The following is a 19,561-nucleotide window of genomic DNA, read 5'->3' on the forward strand; positions in this document are numbered from 1 at the left end:
CTAAGTATTTGTATATGAGCCAATAAATAAGTATAAAACTCAATTTGGAGTATACTAAGAAATGCTTAAGTTAAAATGGGAAGTTTTAGTCTACTATTTTTGTTTTCTTTTTCAGACCAACATATGCTACTCCAAAAGTTCTAGAAAAGGCAGGATTAACCATGAACGATATTGATGCTTTTGAATTTCATGAAGCCTTCTCAGTAAGTTGTGTATAAGTCACGTCTGAAATGAGCATAGCCATGAAAAGTAAAGTGGATGCGAGAAGGGAGTGGCCTTTGTCTCTCAAACCGCATTCCTTGGTAGGAGGGCTGGGTCAGAGAATCAGGGTTACACTTGTGATGCTGAAAATACACCTTTGGAGGCTGTTTCTTAAAGTTCCATTAAGAAGTGTTAAATTATTTCCTTATGACATTTTCACTGAGAACAGATGTAAAGATTTGCTTAAAGTTACGCAAGTCTATGTCTTATATAAAGCCCAGAAGAGCATTAGTAAGTAACACAGTCTTGAATTATTTTTCCTCCTAGGGTCAGATTTTGGCTAACTTTAAAGCCATGGATTCTGATTGGTTTGCACAAAACTACATGGGTAGGAAAACAAAGGTAAGTTTCTGATAAATAATATGCTTGAATTTACCAGCATGTTAATATTTTGAATTTAGTTACCAGCTAATAATATAAAGGGGAGCTGGCCATGGTGGGACATGTCTTTTAATCACAGTACTTGAGAGGCAGAAGCTGGCAGATCTCTGTTAGTGAGTCCAGCCTGGTCTACAAGGGGAGTTCCTGGATAACCAGGGCTACACAGAGAAACCCAGTTTCTGAGTGAATAAGTAAATGAACAAGAGAGAGAAAGGCTTATTCTCTTGTTTGGCCGTATGGGGGTTGAACCATGCATCAGGCCAAGCACTCTTCCACTGAGCTGTGGTCCCAGCTTATTTCCTAATTTAAAAACTGAGTCGTGGAGATGGATCAGTGAAAACAGTAAGCCTTTATGTTGTCTTCTGTTGGTCTCGTTCAGTGCCATACTTTGATTGGTAAGGTAGTCAGCATTAGTTAGTCCCCGCTGTGGGGCTTACTCCTAGGGAGAGTTGGCCTTGATTGCGCCTTTCAATTGGTCTTTGTTTGTGTGGGAGCCAGGTTGGATCACCTCCTCTGGAGAAGTTTAATATCTGGGGCGGATCACTGTCTCTGGGACATCCTTTTGGAGCCACTGGCTGTCGGTTGGTCATGGCAGCTGCCAACAGACTGAGGAAGGATGGAGGCCAGTATGCTTTAGTGGCTGCTTGTGCAGCTGGAGGACAGGTACGTTACAGCAGTGTCACCAGGACTCCCACGTCCTGAGACTGTTTTGTTTGAAGCATTTATGAAGTGCTGTTTCTGATGACAGACAACAGAAAACAGCAATTTTCTTTTGTGAGGTGAGAAGATTATTGATTTTAATTCTGGTATTTCATTGAAAGGAAGATGGTCTTTAAATTCAAGCTGTTTTTCTTTTTAAAATGTTTATATTTCTTGTTTATAATATGTTTAATATATACTCATTATGGAAGCTATATAAAATATAAAAATATACTGAAAAAATCATTTAAATTTTGTGAAGAACTAGCATCAGAGGTATCTCAGTGTATTTTCTTCCTTAATGATAAACTTTTATTCATTTACCTAGTAATCATGACCTTACCTATTATGTCTAAGGTAAACAGTCTCTGTGTCTGTTAGCTCAGTGATCAAGTAATTGCCTGTCTCGCATGTTTGAAGTTCTGGGTCCTTAGCACCACCCCAAAGTCATATCCAGAGAACTGACTTTCTCTGTACTGGAGTTAACGTCTCTGTGATATGTGGCTGCCATTCAGCCAGGAATTCATTAATCTGATAGATGTTTTCCTATCTACCTCACTTACATTATAGACTCAGCATGCTCTGAACTATACTTTTTCACTAGGAGTAAAATCCTAAAAGATGATTAGCTGTAGGCTTTTATGTTTTGTTTTGTTTTGTTTTGTTTTTAAGACAGAGTTTTTCTGTGTAGCCCTGGCTGTCCTAGAACTTGCTTTGTTGACCATGTTGGCCTCTAGAGATCTCCCAAGGCTGGAAGTAAAGGCTACCACATGCACCGACACGTAGTCTTTTTTTTTATTCTAATATAGACAGATTTTTTTTTGTTTTCTTGCATATTATAGACACTATTACTAAGCAAGACAAATAAGCTATGTAAAGGCATAAAATCTTGTCTATAACCATACCATCCTGAATATACGAAGTATAGAATCATGTAAAAGATGATATGAACAGCTTTTCTTTAGAGAGTTTAAAGAAAGAAAGATAATTTATAAGTTGAAACATTGTTGCTTAATGGTCTGAAACTTCTTGGTTGTACTAGGATTAAACCCAGGACTCCACAGAGCACCCGGGATACAGTCCCCTAACTCAGAACTATCTTATCATTTGTGTGTCTCCCCTGGTGAAATCTTGCATATTTAGGTGAGAGCCTGCTTCTTATTTATGTCTGCTGCTCCCTCGAGGGAGATGACTGTGTAGCATGTAATCTACACAGAGTCCTTCCATCCAGATGCAGTTGTTGTCTCAGTTGTACAGAGTATACGTAACATTAGGTGAGGTTGTGGATGGATGGAGAATATTCAGTGTCTTTCTTCAAAAGTTCTAAGCTTGCCACTTGTGTGTTTAATTGAGGCATTTGAGTGACACCAACATAAGATTAGAGCACAAATTTATTATGGTGGATCTAGAGCAGTGTTTTCTTTTTTTATAGTTTATTTTTATTTTATGTGCATTGATGTTTTGCCTCCATGTATGTCTGTGTGAGGGTGTCAGAAACCCTGGGACTGGAGTTCAGGTGTGAGCTGCCATGTGGGGGCTGGAAGTTGAACCCAGGCCCTCTGGGACAGCAGCTTCCGAGCCATCTCTCTAGCCCAAAGGCAGTGTCTTTCATCTTTGACATTGTTAACATTTTGAACCAGTTAATTCTTTGGCCTATGTACTGTAGGATGTTTTAGCACAGTCTCTACCCATGAGATTCCAATAGCAATGAATAATTTCCTAGCCCTGCCCTTGCCCGTATGTCCATGCACACAGTTGAGATTAGCAGAAACACCTGCCAGGTTCTTCTGGAGACGGGGGAAGCACACCCCCAAGTTGAGAGCTGCTGATCCTGTTAAAACACGAAAATAGTGCACTATATGTAAAGTTGGAGAAGTGTTCTGCCTCCTGCTTCCTGTCCCTGCTCTGTCTGTCTGTCTGTCTGCATCACCAAAGTTAACTGATTATTTTGAACTAATGTATGTGCTAAATTCCAGATAAAGATCTTACATGTGAACTTTAAACTTACATAGTATTGAACTTGGTACTTTATAAATAATAGGGTTTTTTGTTTTGTTTTGTTTTGTTTTTGTTGTTTGTTTTTTGAGACATGGTTTCTCTGTGTAGCCCTGGCTGTCCTGGAACTCACTCTGTAGACCAGGCTGCCCTCGAATTCAAAAATCTGCATGCCTCTGCCTCCCAAGTGCTGGGATTAAAGGCGTGTGTCACTACTGCCCGGCTAAATAATAGTTTGTTAATACATATTTGTTGGAATTGAACCTAGAAGCTGACCATTTCATTAGGCTGCCTATAGGTTTGATGGCAGTCCAACAGTTGGAATGACTGTTTATCAGATAGGATGTAGACCCAGGAAATCCTACGTGTTTATGTAAGGCTTAAACCTGGGTCATAACTAGTACCCAGAGCTGTGCCAAGTGTTGCAGAAAGGACGTTGTTTGTTCTTCTACCCTTAGGTACACTCAGTTCACCTTTTTTTTTTCTCTCAGTTGTAGCTTTAGATTTTTCTTTTGTTCTTCTCATATATTACATCTGGACTACAGTTTCCCCTCCCTTCCTCCATCTCTCCCCTGCCCTATAGAGTTTTTCCATGCTCCACCATTCTTCCCCTTCCCCTCAGAAAAGCACAGGTTTCCCACAGGGACATCAGCCAAACACAGCATAGCAAGTGACAACAAGACCAGGCACATGCCATCACGTCCAGTTCATCTTCTTAACCAGAGAATAGCAAAGAGCCAAGCCCAGGCTTTAGAATCAGAATCCTTACACCCGGTTTCCAGTCTTGTCTTGATTCACAGTGGCTTTGTGATTTGATGGTCCAGTTTGGATGGTCCAGTGGTAGAGTACTTGCCTAGCATGCCTGCAGCCCTGAGTTCATTCCCCAGCACCAACCACAGAAACTAAAATAAAAGCAGCTATTTATTGCATTTACTAGGACTCACACTCTACATTAGATTGAGTCTGGTGCATGCATGTGTGTGTGGAGGGGGTGTTTGTATAGCCAGTTGTATGTATATAAGTACATGTGTGTCTATTTAATGTTTTCTATCTGATTTAATTTTTATAAAATCTTTCTTTACTAGGCACTATGAATCCCATTTTATAGGGGAAGTTGGGTCTCTAAGTGATCACTTTCCCATGATCACATAGTAGTGGTTTTGTTGTCGGCCTGCCTACATACTGGCTGGACTCCACACCTTTCACTGCTTCTTGGTCTGACTAAACTTTCTTCTTCACAGGGTCATGCTATGATTGTGGAAGCTTACCCCAAGTGACTGCTCTAGAAGGAGGCGACAGTCTGATCTCTGCAGCACTCACACTGGGCAATGCCATTTCAATGCACTGACACCTGCAGTTCCTAGCTCTTCTTAGGAAGCAACATTTGTGGACTCTCTTAAATATTTTGTGATCAAGCCTTGCCAGTGTTCGAGCTTTTTGATAATCACAGCTTCTGCTCTCTAAGTTCCAGACTATCGCAGACATGTACACAGTTCTTGTTATCTTTTGTCACGAAGACTAATGGCTGCTAGCCTTGGAGAGAGGCTAGCTGAGGTTTAGAATCATCTTTCTAACATTGCAGATTCCCCTTGTTCCTGTCTGTGTCATAGAGAGAATTATTTTTTTCTAAAATATAAACCGATGTGCCTAAATTAACTTACTATGGAAAAAAATAATCTATCTTTTAAACCCAAAATGCTTAGAGACACAGATAACATGTTGGTTGACCTTAATAAAGTAGACATGAATTAGAGGATTGTTTGTAGTCTCGTTATTAGTGGGAAAAGGGCAGCTTTTGTAACTATTACAGTCAGTTGTGAAACTGCCAAGAACTGATGTCCCACTTAGAATAGTGTGTTTCCCCATTTCTCCTCCCTTCCTTCCTTCCTTCCTCCCTTCCTTCCTTCCTTCCTTCCTTCCTTCCTTCCTTCCTTCCTTTTGTTGTTGTTGTTATTGTTTTTTTTTTTGTTGTTTTGTTTTGTTTTTTCTGAGACAGGGTTTCTCTGTGTAGCCCTGGTTGTCCTGGAACTCACTCTGTAGACCAGGCTGGCCTCAAACTCAGAAATCCGCCTGCCTCTGCCTCCCGCCATGACATGCCCACCCCCACAAAATCTAATTAAAAATTAAATATTGCCTATGTTAAAATAAGAATTTTTGTTTTCTCTGGGCGGTGGTGGCGCACTCCTGTAATCCCAGTACTCTGGGAGGCAGAGGCAGGTGGATTTCTGAGTTCGAGGCCAGCCTGGTCTACAGAGTGAGTTCCAGGACAGCCAGGGCTACACAGAGAAACCCTGTCTCAAAAAAAAAAATTTTTTTTTTGTTTTTGTTTTTCATGTGCCTAGAATGCTTGGAAATATAATGGACACATTTTATAAAGAATTGCTACAGAGCCAGAAGATAGAAAATAATATTTTAAAAAATAACAAAAGAGTCATACTCATTTTTTTTTCAAATGATATACAAACGATAAATGTGAAACTAGGCTTGGGTGGGGGGGAAGACCCAACAAAACATAAACAACGCACCCCTAAGACCATGAGATTTTACTATCCCTACCAGGTTGGCAAAATCAACCAGACTAAGAATAATAACTATTGGTAAAGATGTAAAACAATTTCTTTGTTTTGTTTGGGTTTTTTGCTTGTTTGGTTGGCTGGTTGGTTTGGATTTTTTGTTGCTGTTTTTGTTTTGTTTTGTTTTGAAGCAAGGTCTCACTATGTAGGTCTGGCTATCCTGAAACTTACCACATAGATCAGGCTGACCTTGAACTTGAAGAGATCCAACTGCCTCCACTTCCAGAGCTCTTGAGATTAAAGGTGTGTGCTACCAAACCCAGCAAGTGCTTATTTTTTAAGATTTATTTTTAATATTGTGTATAATGTGTTTTGACCTATGGGTATGTGCATGTGGGTGCTCTGGCCCATGGAGACGAGAGATGTAGGATTGCACCAGAGTTGGTGTTTAGACGGTCATGAGCCACCATGTGAGTACTGGAATTGAACTTGGGTCCTCTGCAAGCCCAGTGCAGATTGGTAGAATACAAATTGATAGTAATTTTAGGAAAAGAGCCTGACATTGCCTTGCATTTGAATATGGCCCAAGGTCTATCACCCAACACTTCTCTTAGGAGCCTTCCCTGAAGAGCACACTCATGAATCCAGGAAACGGGTGCCCGGTTGCTGGCCTCAGCATTGCCCCTCAGATAAAGAGCTCTTGTTAATGATAAGTAGGTTTATAAATAGAACTGATTTCTAAAGACGCCTACAAGTAAGTTAAAAGATAATTTATAAAACAAGGGAACTGGGTTTGATTCCCAGCCCATTGTTGGTGGCTCAGACCATTGTTATCTCCAGTTCAGGTGATCTGACTCCCTCTTCTGGCCTCTTAGGTACTGCACATATGTGGTGCACAGACATATGTCCAGGCAAACCATCTATAAACGAGAAAATGAAAAAAAGAACAAGGAAGGAAAGATAATAGAACATTGTTTGTTTGATTTGATCTTTTGAGACAAGGTTTTTCTGTGTAGCCTTGACTGTCCAGGAATTTGCTTTCTATACCAGGCCGTCCTCAGGCCTGTTTCTAGGATTAAAAACTCGTACTACCTTGCCTGGCTATTACAGAATACTGTATATGTTGTAAAAGCAACATGTAAAGATTGTTATAAACTTATAGCTGCTTCAGAGACATTTTAGCCACTCACAAATCTTGGATAGAATACAAGAAAAGTGACCCTTCATATTCTCTAAGTGGAAGTTCTAAAGTTGCCATCGATTTTTCTGTTCTGCTATGAAACACACAGGCTCATGTGCAGTCAACTTTTTATTGTGGTTATATAAGTAAATGTAAAATTGGGAGTTTATTGTAAAGCACTTCCCAAAGTCTGACATTACTTTTTTACAATAGTACTTTTTATAGTCAGTAATGCAAAATGACTGGGTTCCTCCCTTGTCAGGCTAAACAAATATATTTTTATTTTCTATCTGTTTAAGAGAGTACTGTCAAAAGTTTCGCTGTTGCTGAATGTCCAGTCACCTGTTTTAATAGTTAAATTCACTATGGATTTTTTCTATGACATGTATGTGCCAGAATTGCTGTGTTTTAGACACAGTTTATATTAGTAATAACTTTATAACTAAATTCCACCCCCAAAGAAACAGAATTCTGCCCTTCATCTTCATTGGAAGATCACAGGTTCCTATTGATCAGTCATCTTTTCTTCACAACTATCAAAAAGAAACAGCAAAGAAATAACTCAGGAGGGACATTAAAAACATTTTCCTTGCGACTGTCACATTACTGTTGGGTATAAAATGCACTGTTGATCACATCAGTTTTTCTTGTAGTTCTTTGGAATTGTTGCCTTTGGTCTCTTTTTGTTTTGTTGTTTTGGTTTTTCCAGCCAAGGTAGACTTTTCATCAGGTTACTGAGTAGCTCTAGCTACCTTTCCCCTGAATCTTGCTTAGAATCTTCAGGGTGTGGGCTGCTGAGCTGCAAGGAAATGAAAATCTGCCTTTCTTGAGCAGGGCCCCAGGAGGGGAGAGCGCTTTATTCCTAGAACTTAGCTGGGGGATTCCTGCACACGCTCACCTCCCTTGCCAGGAACATGAAACATGAGTTCATGTGTGGTTGGTTCTTCTCAGTGTCTGTCTTTACTATCAGGCAAGCTCACCCTTAAGGTTGGAGCTGGGGACAGGGTACCTTACCTCACCTGAATAAACAGCTCTCCTCTCCCGATATCAGACCCCAAAAGGCAAGTCATTTAAGGCAGGATTGGTTGGTTGGTTACACACACACACTATATATATATATATATATATATATATATATATATATATATATATATATATATATATATATATATATAGTGTTATTGTTTTGTCAGGCTCTTATTTTGTAGCCTCCTAGATTGGGCTTGAACTCTTGATTCTCCTGTCTCAGATTCCTAAGACCTGGGCTTATGACCATACATACCACAGCTGGCTGGGGTGAGGGTCTTTCCAGATAATTCAAAAGTTGTATTGTGGAAAGGGACTCTGGAGTGGACTGGATACTGGTCTGTTGATGCTTTGCCTCTGCACTGCTGCTCACCCAGTGATGGCCACACCCGTGGGGGAAGGCTCTGCTGAGCAGCTGCTTGGCAGGAAGTTGGCTAGAGCTAGGTATGATGGTGCATGCCTGTAACCCGAGCACTTGGGAGGCTGAGGTAAGGAGGTCGCACATTCATGGCATGTTAATTAGGGTGGTTCAAGGCCAGCCCTGGTAATGGAGCAAGAGACCCTCTCAAAATGAAAACTTAAGGTCTTGGTAACTTAGGCAGAGATTCTTTCTCAGAAGGAAAATTTAAGACCTGGGGCATCAGGATGTAACTTAGGATTTAACCTGCAGCATTGCTGGGGTGGGGAAGACTTGGTTTAGAGGCCCTTGCTCCCGCCTCTTTTACCGCCTTTACTCAGTCTGCTTCTGAGGAAGCTGCTTCTCACCTGGCATGCTCACTTCTTTCTTTGCTGTGTTCCGAGGTACAGGTTTCACTTGTGACCTAGGGCAAAGTGGAAAGGCCCGGTTAGGGGATCATTATTATAGCCCGCCCACCCATGAAGAGGGTGCATCCATTTTGACATTCCCATTTGCCTTTCCAGGAACTTTGGCATCAGCTAAGTAGGTCTCATGGGGTGGGGTGCGGGCACTCTGTCATTCCCTCCAAATGCTAACATGGAGCAGAGTACCAGATGCAGGAGACCATAGAGAAGAGTGTCACTAGGGGTCCAAGGGGTCATCAGGAACCCCAAACCCCTCTGCTGGAGAAACTGAAAGTTGCTTGCTGTAAAAGAACCCCTAGTTCTCCCCTAGCCGGGCCCATCTCCCCCTGCCCCTCCCCGAGGGCTGGAGCAACTCACCATGGAGATGGCTGAGCCCGAGGACCGGCTGCCTTGCAATCGCAGTCGTTTGCGCAAGGCCTCTAGTACCTGAAGCAACGGTAAGTATCTGCTTATGTTGACCACATTAGACCTCTGGGTCAGGCGTGTGGGGAGGAGCTAACTGGACACTCACCTTCTTGTCTGTGAGGCAGCCAAACACGAAGATGAAGACGCCCTGCGGAGAGGGGGTGGGGAGGTGGTTAGGCGAGGGGGAGGCTCTCTTCTTGCGCCCTCTCCTCATCTTCTATTCTCAGACCTTTTCTCTAATCCTCACCCTGTGCCCTTTGTCACCTCCTCAGTTTCTATGCACATTGGCACCATTTGTCATTGTGTGTGCATGTGCCTGTGTACATGCCACACTATATATGTGGAGGCCAGAGGATAACGTGGAGGAGCCGGTTCTTTCCTTCCACCATTTGGGGTCGGGGATCAAGCTCAGACTTGGCAGCAGGCACCTTTACCTGCCGAGCTATCTTGCCAACTCTCAAGTGCCTTTCTTAGATTGGGTTAAGACTGGGGACTGATGATTTCCAGACTTCACCATAAACATAAGAAAACCAGGCTCAGAGGGGAGGTGAGGTTTGCCCAAAGTTATTCTGTGAGGCAGTGAAGGAACTGGGATCTATATTTAATCCTTCTAACACCTGTGAGCCTGGTGATTGTCAGTGAACTTAGTCTCCGATAAAGTGACTTAGCTGGCATAGCCACCCCACCCTTGCCACCTACCTGGAGGCTGTTGAGAATGACAAAGATGTAGTGAAAGACCATGGAGCCATCAAACAGAGTGGCCACACCCAGTCCCCAAGTGAGGCCAAAGATGGGCGTGAGAACAAGCAGGGCTTTAAGCACCCCCACAAGAGCTTGGCGCTTCTCCACCGTGGGCCCCTCTGACAGGGAAGGTCTCAGCAGCTTCAGCACCGCGATGACAAGCACCAGCCCGTTGACACCAACAATGGCCAGCACTGGCTCGCTGAAGGCGTGCAGCATGACTCCCTCTCCGCTCAGCAAGCATTTCCCCTCCCACAGGTATTTCCTTTGAGGCAAGTAGAGGCCCAGGGTGACGCCTGCAAAGGCCAGCGGGCACAGGTAGCCCAGGATCACCATCAGTGAGAGAACTAAGTGCTTGGGCAGCTGGTGGAAGACAAAGAGCAGCTGGTGGGCCAGCACCAGGGCCTGGGCCAGCATCCAGAAAAACGTGGCCAGGAAGGAAAAGTGACACAGGAAAGCGGTGGCCAGGCAGACCAGGCTGTGGTACCCCGAAGGAAGCAATGGGTTTCCCAGGAAGCATGTGTCTGCGACCAGCAAGCAGATCACCATGTTAAACAGGGCGGTATGGCGGAAGAAGGCGACTTTGTTCCGGACCACTGATCTCCACACCAGCCGGTAAATAACGAGGCAGGCGAGCAGAGCCAGGATGGAAGCCCCGAGACCCAGCTGGGTCAGCAGGCCCAGGAAGGGATTTTCTGGGACAGTGTGTTGGGACATGAGGATGGAAAAGGATGTGAGATGCTGGCAAATGCACTGAGTGATGCTGTCATTGGCTGCACGTACCTCGCACCCTTCATCTGACCAACCTCCCCCACCCTGGAAGACATTGTAGTCCCAGAAGACACAGTGCAGGGTTCCGTTCATGTCTTCAAAGTCAATGATAACCTCTGCCTGCGTGAAGGCCTGGCCGTCTACTGTGATGGAGATCACAAGGATCAGCCCAGGAGTGGTGTATACGGTGTTCCACAGCCCCTGTGTGTAGCTTGAGGGAAGCTGGTAGTCCAACTTTTGCAGTACTAGGCTAGTAATACTGACGTTAGTTCCGTTATAGACCAGTGGGGCCAGTGAATGCCATGGAATCCGTGCCTGCAGGAGGGGCGGGGTGGAGAAGGACATTTGGTAGCCAGAAGGAGAGGTGTGTCTGAGGAGCTGGCTCTGCAGTAACACATTAGGTGAGTGGAAGGAGAAAGGATGCTGTTGTGGGCTCACGCTGTGGACCAGGGTCTCCACAGCCTTCAGGAAGTCTGAGCCCATCGAGGGCTTCTGGGCCTGGGCCAGAGTCCACAGAGAGCTGATGTTCACGTCTAGAATCTTGTCTGTGGTTGTCAGGAGGTCCTGCAGTGACCAACAGTAGGAGGGATGTGACTTGCCAGAGTCTACAGGGACATTAGGACCTACAGACCCCACCCTTCCTTCCATGGCAAGACCCAGAGTGGCAAGAAAAAGTGGCAGGACAGTTATGTGGGGAGACCTTCTGGATTGTGGAATTGAGCACACCTTAGCAGCTACAGGGGTCTCCAAATCTACACCGAATCCTCTGCCTAACGCCTCTTCTCCCGCTGGCATCCTTGGGGCCTCCTTGGTCTTACAAAGGTCCTTCAGTTCCCTAACTGGTCCAGTTCTGCAAAGCTAGGAGAGGTGACTGGCGGCAGAGAGCTTGCTACACTCAAGTTGAGAGCCACACAAGGTTTCGGTGGCCATCTCTGCAGTTCAGAGGCTGACAGGAAAGGCGTGTGGTGTCGCTGCCTCTAGTTACTCTTGATTTGTGTGGGTACAGCGATGCCAAGTGTGTCTGAGTGTCTCTGTGGGTACTGGGTTAGTGTGTGTGTGTGTGTGTGTGTGTGTGTGTGTGAGTGTGTGTCTGTGTGTAATATTCCCATGCTGTGTACCCATGTGTGTCTCTGAAACCCATGCCTCCACACCCCTCCTGGCCTCCCAGTATCAGGCTTTCTCGATGGCTTTGGAGACTGAAGTTTATAAGAACAGAGAAAGCAGGAACCCGGGCTATAAAAAGGTCCCTGTTGAGCTGCCCACATGATGTCAGAGGGCAGAAGTGTTCACAGTGAAAGAGCTTCCGCCTGTGACCACCCGGTAGGCGCCCACTGCCTTACCTTAGTGCTCTGAGGAGACTCCAAGACCTTACCTTCAGAGCACTGTCTGTGAGCTTGGTGCTTGCCTCTGCCACCACCTTGGCCAGGAAGGTCACAGTGTGCAGCATTTCCTGTAAGTCAGAGGGGGTGCTGGCCACCTCCACCTGCCCTCGCAGCTCACTCAAGATCTGTGGCACCTCCTCGCTGGGCTTTCCCTGACCTTCCAGCAGCAGCTGACAGAAAGGATAGTGGGTGACATGAAAATCCCACGGGAAGGGCCATGTCCTCCCCAGATGTAGCTCCTTGTCCCTCTGCTCTGCACCCCTCAGAGGAGCAGGAAGAAGAAAGAGAACGTGCAGAAGGAATGGATGCTGACAAGGACAGACATGACTTGGTGGGACTGTGGTTTGAGACAAATACCACCACCACCACACACACCCTTTGACCCTGGAGGATCCACTCTTCCTTTCTAGATCTGCAAGGGTTCCAGGTGAGAGGCTGAATAACATGTAAGCTGACATCTGAATCTGAATTCTGAGGGAGTGAGATAGAGAGGCATGGAGGGAGAGAGAAAATGCAGGTGGAAGGGCAGGCAGGTGGATGGGCAGGCAGGCAGACAGACACACGAACAGGCAGACAGGTAGGCAGACCAGCTGGCAGGTGGGCAGGTATGCAGGTGGGCAGGTGGGCAGGTATGCAGGTGGGCAGGTATGCAGGTGGGCAGGTGGGCAGGTGTTTGCTAGCAGAGTCTGGAGGTAGCAGCTTTACCTCGGCTCTAAGACACAAGGTTAGGATCTTTGCTTCTGTGCAGTTGTTCTGAACCGGCCTCCAGATGCCATCCATCCCACAGAGCCTCTTTACCACACCTCTCTTATTCACAGGACATGGGGCCTGTGCCACGAAGCCAGCCTTGGTGACATTCCAGGCAACCACTGAGAAGTCCTCAGGGCAGGTAGTGTCTCCATCTGAAGAAGGATCAGTGAGGCCTCCGCAGCACAAGATAGCCAGAGCCTCTGTACTAGTCAGAACCTATGCAGGCCTTGATACCTGACTCAGTGGATCAAGGCACAGGGACAAAAAGGAGGAGACCCCATGTTTCAAGGACAAGCCACTTGGAGGTCAGCCTCCTGGACCCAAGGCCCACATACCCTGGATGATGGTGATGGAGACAGGAACCACGAGAGGAGCCAGGTTCTGACTCTGAAGGGTACAGGTGTATGTCGTACTGGCTGCTGGGCAGTGCTGAACAGCCAGCACAAAGCACTGGGAATCTGACATATTTTGCAAGGAGGCTGAGGGCAGGAGAGAGGAGAAAAGTGAGCTATCTCTGGCTGAAGCAGGTGAGGGCTGGGTAGGCCCTACGACACCCCTGCAGAGTGGCCTTCAAGGATGAAGCAATGAGAGCAAGCCGGATGGTGTGTCAGCACCCAGCTGCTGGCACAGAATTCCGGGTTTGCTGCAGTGCATCCTACTGGGTCCCTAGCCCTGGGACTCACTTTCAGTATATTTAAAAATATTCGTTCTTGCTATCCGTGTGGTATTAAAAAAAAGATTCACTTTCATCTTAATTTTGTGCATGTTTATGTACCCCCCTGTAGGTGTGTATGTGTGAGGGAGCTTTGGATCCCCTGGGCCTGAGTTACTGGTGGCATGTGTGCTGGGAGCTGATCTTGGGTTCTCTGGAAGAGCAGCCAGTGCTTTTAACCGCTAAGCCGTGTCTCCAGCTCCAGTTTCCTCTCCCACATTTAAAAAGATGTGTTTATGCACTTTATGCACATGGGTGCTGTCTTCACGTGCACCCGAAGAGGGCATCAGATCACATCACAGATGGCTGTGAGCCACTGTGTTGTTGCTGGGAATTGAACTCAGGACCTCTGGAAGAGCAGCCAGTGCTCTTGTCTGCTGATCCATCTCTTCAGACCCCCACCCCTGCCCCTTCCTGGTTTCCTCCTTTTTAAAAGCAAGATACTATTAAACTAACCTTATAGAGTTTACTGCAAGATCAGGAGTGTGTGATAGAAAGGTTCTATCAGCAGAGCAGGGATAGCTCTGACGGCCATGACTACCCAACACCCATCCAGAACCGTGGCCCGTGCTGCCTGGAGGGACCAGCCCCGTCTCTCATCTCTGACAGCATCGTACCTTGGCTGTCCTCCTCAGGACTCCAGGTAGCAGTGTAGGCCGAGTATGTGAGCGGGGTGCAGCAGCTCAGCTGGAAGCCAGTGGAGGCAGCGCAGGAGATGGACAGCGCATCTGGAAGTCGGATCACTTCTTCTTCCTCCAAGGCCACCTTGACCTCCTGCCGCAGCCTCCACCTGAATCCCTGGGCCTCGAAGATGATCTCGTACTCACCTGCAGAGATGTGCCCACTGTACCTGGCAGCTCACCCAGGTCTGCCTGCAGGCCAGCTCTCCACTGCTTTTTAAGTCACGGCCCAGGCCCTCCAGTTTCCCATCCCTGCTTTCTATACCAGGACCTTTCTCCCAGCCGGAAGGTCCCGGGACAGCCCTTTGGGAAAACACTCCCTTGTCCCAAAAAGAAAATTATCTATAGAAGAGGCTCTTGGCCTGTCCATCTTAGCCAGTGCTGATAGCTAAAGTGAGCCCCTTCCCCCACAGTGCTACCCAGCCACTCAGTATCTGGATCAGTGTTTATTAGCCTGTGGGTTCTGACCCGTTGGGGTTGAACAGTCTTTTCACAGGGGTCACCTAAGACCATTGGAAAACATAGATATTTATATTACAGTTCAAAACAGTAAAATTACGGTTATGAAGTATCAATGAAAATAATTTTATGGTTGGGGGAGGGGTCGCCACAACAGGAGGAACTGAATTAAAGGTTCGCAGCACTAGGAAGGCCGTGCTCTAGACAAGCACCAGTCTTTTCTCAGCAGGAACTGAGTGGTTTCAGTTCTTAACATCCCTCATGTGATAAACCTTTTTAGCGGGGATATTTTGTTCTGAGGAGTAGGAGCAATCAGAAGGTTGACATGTTTGCATGTCTGTGTGTATGTACATACACACACATGTCTGCTGTGTGGGTGAGCATGTGTGGGGGTCAAAGGGCAATCTCAGGTGTGGGTGTTCACTGTCCACCTCGTTTGTGGCAGGATCTCTTTGTCTGATGCCATGTCTTCTGGGCAGGTTTTTCCTTTCATTTCTTGGTTAGCAGGAGGTTTTATGTAGCTGCTAGTAGGGGCCATGACCGTGAGCATCCTTCTGCCTCAGCCTCTCAAACGCTGAAATTGGAGGTCGCACCAGCTGCCTGGTTTATGAGGTCTTGGGAATTGAGCCCACTGCCTCATGCCTGCTTGGCAAGCACTTTCCCAACCAGAGCTGCTGAGTAGTGAGCCTGGGCAGTCACTTCAACGTGAAAGCAAGCCAGCTGCTCTTCATCCTCTCCCTGTAGTGTCCTGAGGGCAGCACTAGATGTCGTTACCCATTCCTGAGAGAGCCAAGTGACACCACCCTCTGAGTGTGTGTGTGTATGGTGTGTGTGTGTGTTTGGTATGTGGTGTGTGTGTGTGTGTGTGGTGTGGTGTGTGTATGTGTATGTGTGTGTGTATGTGTGTGTGAGATTTTACATCGTCGTGTATCAGGACAACACTGAGTTTTTGTGAAGCTCTGAAAGGGTTTTAGGAACCCCCAGATTACAATGCAAACAGCTGTATGGGACTTTCCACACTGTAATGAGTCTCTTTGCCTTTGCTTTCTCAGCAAATGGAAAGATGGTAAAGTCTAGAAAGGGGTCAATGAAGGGAAAAGGGAAGAAAGGGGAAAGGGAAATGAGAGGGAGAAGTGAAGAGACGCAGAGAAAGAAGTGGGTAGTTCATGCTTGTAACTTCAGTGCTTGGAGGGTTGAGGCAAGAGGATTGCTGTGAGGTTGAGGCCAGCCTGAGATAAAGAGTGAGGTTGAGGTTAGCCTGGGCTACAGAGAAAGATGATTCTGTCTCAAGAGACCCGTGGGAGAGAAGGAGAGAGAAGCAGCAGCGGAGGGTTACCTGCCCAGTGATGGGACATGTGGGTGACTTGAAGGCTAGCCTGGTCTTCTCTGGACTTCTGCAGCACATTGGTCCCCGACCATAGGAAGGTGAATCTGTAGTTCTTTGAGCGTCTCAAGAACCATCTCAGGTTTGTAGCCTCCTCTTTCTTGAGAAGAATGAGTTTCAGGGTGTTCCCGTGCATTTGCAGCTGGGAGTCCAGTGTCAGGTTTGCAGGAACTACAGGAAGGGGAAGAGACAGAGTTGGAGAAGGGATGTAGCTAGGAGTTCCTCTGCCCCACCCTCTGAGGTCTGCATCTCCACGTGCCTCCCCCAAAACTTTCTTCTTGGCCATGCTTGGCTATCCGACTGTGGCTACTCCCAGCCTGATAGACCATCCCACTGAGAATTAAAGTGGCAAGCCCTCTGGCTTATGGCTTCCACTTTCCAGGGACTTGGGGCCGCTGATGCCGTTTCAGGGAAGATCCCCTTGCCCACGTGTCTCCAGAGCTGCCTTCAGTAGTCTCATTTTTCAAGTCCCAAACTCGGGTCCAGGGTCTTGCTGAATGGTTGGCTTCCCCGCCTCTCTCCGCACCCCTCCCCCCCCCCCCAACTCCCAGCCAGAAGAGCAGCTGGGCTGGGACCAGCTGCCAGAAACACAGGTCCATCCAAAGTAAAGGCAAAAACTAAACAAACCAACCAACCAACCAACAAACACCTCCAACAATCCAGAAAGTATTTCGGGGATACTAGTGTCCAGGTTCCTAACCCTCCTTACCAGGTGGCAGCAACTGGCAGAAGCCAGGAACAGGACCGTGGAAGCTGCGACATTGACAGGCATCTCTTTCTGACCTGCTGCCCCGGCAGTTCGGGTAAAGGGAGCAAAGCGTGGCGTTCCATTGGTAGCCAGGGCGGCATTTGCAGAAGCTAGTCCCGCTGGGGTTAGCATGACACTCTGACCGAGAGAGGCAGGCGGGCAGAGAAAATGGGGTCTCAGGGCTGGATGACACTAATCCTGAAGTCCCAGGAGATCAGACCCCCCACCCATGGGGACTTCCTTTGCAACTTGGACTGAGTAAACCAGACCATACCTGGCAAGGACATTCCAGTGAAGTTCCTCACACTCTGCCCGCCCCCTGAATTCTTTGCTCGAACACAGGGACATGAACAGGAAGGGAGGGGTTGGCTGGGTAAGGAGATGAGGAAGGTCGTGGGCCAGGGATGATGAGTAGGGAGTAGGAGAGCCACTGCCTCTTGGGCAAGCTGTCTTGCTAGAGAGTTGGGGGCCCCATGCGACGGCTACCTGTTGTAAGGCCAAGGCCAGTAAGCATTTTTGGGGGAAGGAATGCCAAGGCAGCAGAAAGAGTAAAGTCCTCCAAGAGCTCCTGTGGCCAGGCTCTGTTTGAAAATTCCAGCTGCACATAGCTGGAGACCAGCACTGATTCTGTGGAAGCAAAGGGGACATGGGGGGAGAGGCAGTGAGGCCCCAAGCTTGTCCCCTTTGGCCTTAACATACTCAGCCGGCCATTTACTGGGGCACAGCGGAGCTGCCTCCTGTGGCCTGCCTAGGTACACAGAGGATGCACCTAGTTGGGGAAGCACTCGGGTCTATGGTTCCAAGTTGTCATTGCCGAGTGCATGTGTCTTTCTAGTCCTCGCAGCTGAAGAGCTGGAGAGGCCTCCCAGAGCCCGTCCTCTCTGCTTGACTCACTGTGCACCCTCTTCTTTCTTCCTTTCCCCTTCCTTGATACCCCAGCCTAGCCAGTTCTTCCACTCACCCACTACTCCACTGTACTGGTTCAGTTGCTGCCCAGATTTCCCTCCAGGTGGACTGAGCTCCTGGAAAGAGACAAGAGGAGAGACTGAGGAGAGGCTGCTCTCAGGTTCTTCCCTGGGCACCTCCGGAGCAGCCGGGCTACTCTGGTGTGACTTGGTGTCTTGGAAGTTCTGCTTTAGGCCAGAGATCAAATGTAAATATCTGGAGGGAGAAACGGGCATTCAGAAATGGGGGACAGGGGCACAGTTCCAGGGACCCTGCCAGGGCCAGGAGCCTCACCCGAAACCAGGAACCAGGCACACCCTGAGAGTCAACACACTTTGCTTAGCTCCTTCCTGAATTTACCTGTCTCTAGGCATCTGGGCTAATTGAAATGGTGGGGTCCAGCTCCAACAAGGAGGCAAGAGTCCTGCAAATTAACCCACTCTTTCCTCTCAAAATCCCACGTGCATCTAAACCCAAGTGGCAGCCCACAGTTGCCATCGCAGCACCCAGGAGACAGAAGCAGGAAGACTGTAGCAAGTTCAAGGTCAGCCTGGGCTACAGAGTGAACCTTATTTAAAAAGGAAAAAAATACCAAACCTACCAACAATCACCCCAAAATGTAAATGATACAACCAGAAGGAAGCCAGGCATGGTGGTTCAAGCCTGTAATCCCAGTGCTTAAGGTAACAGGGCAGGAGTGCCACACAACACAATAGTTCAAGAGAGCCTGCGCAACACAGCAGATTCACACAGAAAATAAAACAAGAAAGGACGTTAAACCGGAGTGGTCCCTAGATACAGGTACAACATAAAACAGACATAGACAAAGATAAGCTTTAGATAAGACAGAGAAAGCTACAGATATGGATTTAGATCTGAGGATTGCAATAGATTTGGGGATGTAGATAAATAAATAATGATATTACCACTTCCTGGGAGAAAATAGATTATAAAACGCAAGTCTAGGTTTGACCCCTTCTCCTCAGACTCTTTCCCATCCTCCATGCCTATAAGCTTCTGCATCTGCAAAGGTTTTCTTCTCACTTCATTTTAAAGTTGCTAGCATGACCAGAGGAGCAGCAGGTGCCATAGGGTGGGTGCAGTGGGGACTCAGGTAAAGCCACAGAAGTGTCCCCTTGCCCTGGGCAGGAAGGCTGCCTTCTTGGGGATCTTGTAAGCTGCTCCCTTCCTATCCGTTCATCCCACACCTTGTGGTCCCTCACAACCTGAGGCTCTGACTGTGGTTTCTGCAGGCCTCCCCAGGGTCCTCACCCCAGTACTTACTGACTGGGCCGTGGGGACAAATGTTGACTCCAACTCCAGCAGGGGAAGAGTCATGGCCAGGAGCAGCTGGGAGAGAGCTAGAGAGGACATGGCTGATGCAGCAGTCCCTAAAAGCCCTCCAGCTGTTCCATGATGCAAATTTCCTCCCCCAGAGCTGCCGGGGCTGTTACCAAAGGCAGGGAGGAAGGAGCAGGGAGCCAGGCTGAGTTTACAGAACAAGCGCCACAGCCCACGGTTGGTTCTGTCAGATCTGCTTCCAGGTCCCTGGGACCACCTGGACCCCACACGATTCTGTGAGAGAAGTGTGCCTTGGTTCTCCTGGGCTCTAGACCCAGGACTCCAGGAAGAGAGGGCATGGATGCCAAGTCACAAGAAACAACAGGTCACAGAGCCGGGTTCAGGCATGGTCCTAAGGGTCTAGGG

The 19,561-nt window shown here is 47.4% G+C and overlaps 2 protein-coding genes across 3 annotated transcripts in view; one reads left to right on the forward strand and one right to left on the reverse strand.

Annotated features, from left to right (window-relative positions):
- Positions 1-5,089, forward strand: part of Hadhb (hydroxyacyl-CoA dehydrogenase trifunctional multienzyme complex subunit beta) — a 34,234-nt gene extending 29,145 nt beyond the window's left edge. For both annotated transcript variants that reach the window (XM_052186211.1, XM_052186213.1), the window contains exons 13-16: positions 116-203; positions 529-603; positions 1,141-1,305; positions 4,578-5,089. In XM_052186211.1, coding sequence (XP_052042171.1) covers positions 116-203; positions 529-603; positions 1,141-1,305; positions 4,578-4,613 — 364 coding nt within the window. In that variant the 3' untranslated portion in view covers positions 4,614-5,089. The remainder of the gene's footprint in view (positions 1-115; positions 204-528; positions 604-1,140; positions 1,306-4,577) is intronic.
- Positions 5,090-7,140: 2,051 nt separating this feature from the next.
- On the reverse strand, positions 7,141-17,963 carry Adgrf3 (adhesion G protein-coupled receptor F3). The gene is made up of 13 exons (XM_052186209.1): positions 17,871-17,963; positions 17,396-17,536; positions 16,871-17,047; positions 16,114-16,332; positions 14,256-14,465; positions 13,262-13,405; positions 12,882-13,078; positions 12,167-12,346; positions 9,982-11,358; positions 9,389-9,430; positions 9,235-9,303; positions 8,821-8,876; positions 7,141-7,562 (listed from the first exon to the last, which is right to left on the reverse strand). Exons 2-13 carry the CDS (start codon positions 17,421-17,423, stop codon positions 7,535-7,537), a joined length of 2,727 nt encoding a protein of 908 aa, XP_052042169.1. The 5' UTR covers positions 17,424-17,536; positions 17,871-17,963; the 3' UTR covers positions 7,141-7,534.
- Positions 17,964-19,561: the final 1,598 nt, after the last annotated feature.

Source organism: Apodemus sylvaticus, chromosome 6, assembly GCF_947179515.1.
Source record: "Apodemus sylvaticus chromosome 6, mApoSyl1.1, whole genome shotgun sequence".
In the NCBI taxonomy this organism is placed as follows: domain Eukaryota; kingdom Metazoa; phylum Chordata; class Mammalia; order Rodentia; family Muridae; genus Apodemus; species Apodemus sylvaticus.

Excerpts from the sequence above, each read along its gene's own strand:
- Adgrf3 (XM_052186209.1), bottom strand. The coding sequence starts at position 17,423 with ATGCTTACTGGCCTTGGCCTTACAACAG. Across the intron at positions 8,877-9,234 it reads CGGGCTCAGCCATCTCCATG|GTCACAAGTGAAACCTGTAC; the intron begins GTGAGTTGCTCC and ends ACTTTGCCCTAG. Across the intron at positions 7,563-8,820 it reads GAAAGAAGTGAGCATGCCAG|TTGTGAAGAAAAGATGACTG; the intron begins GTGAGAAGCAGC and ends TCTTTTTGATAG.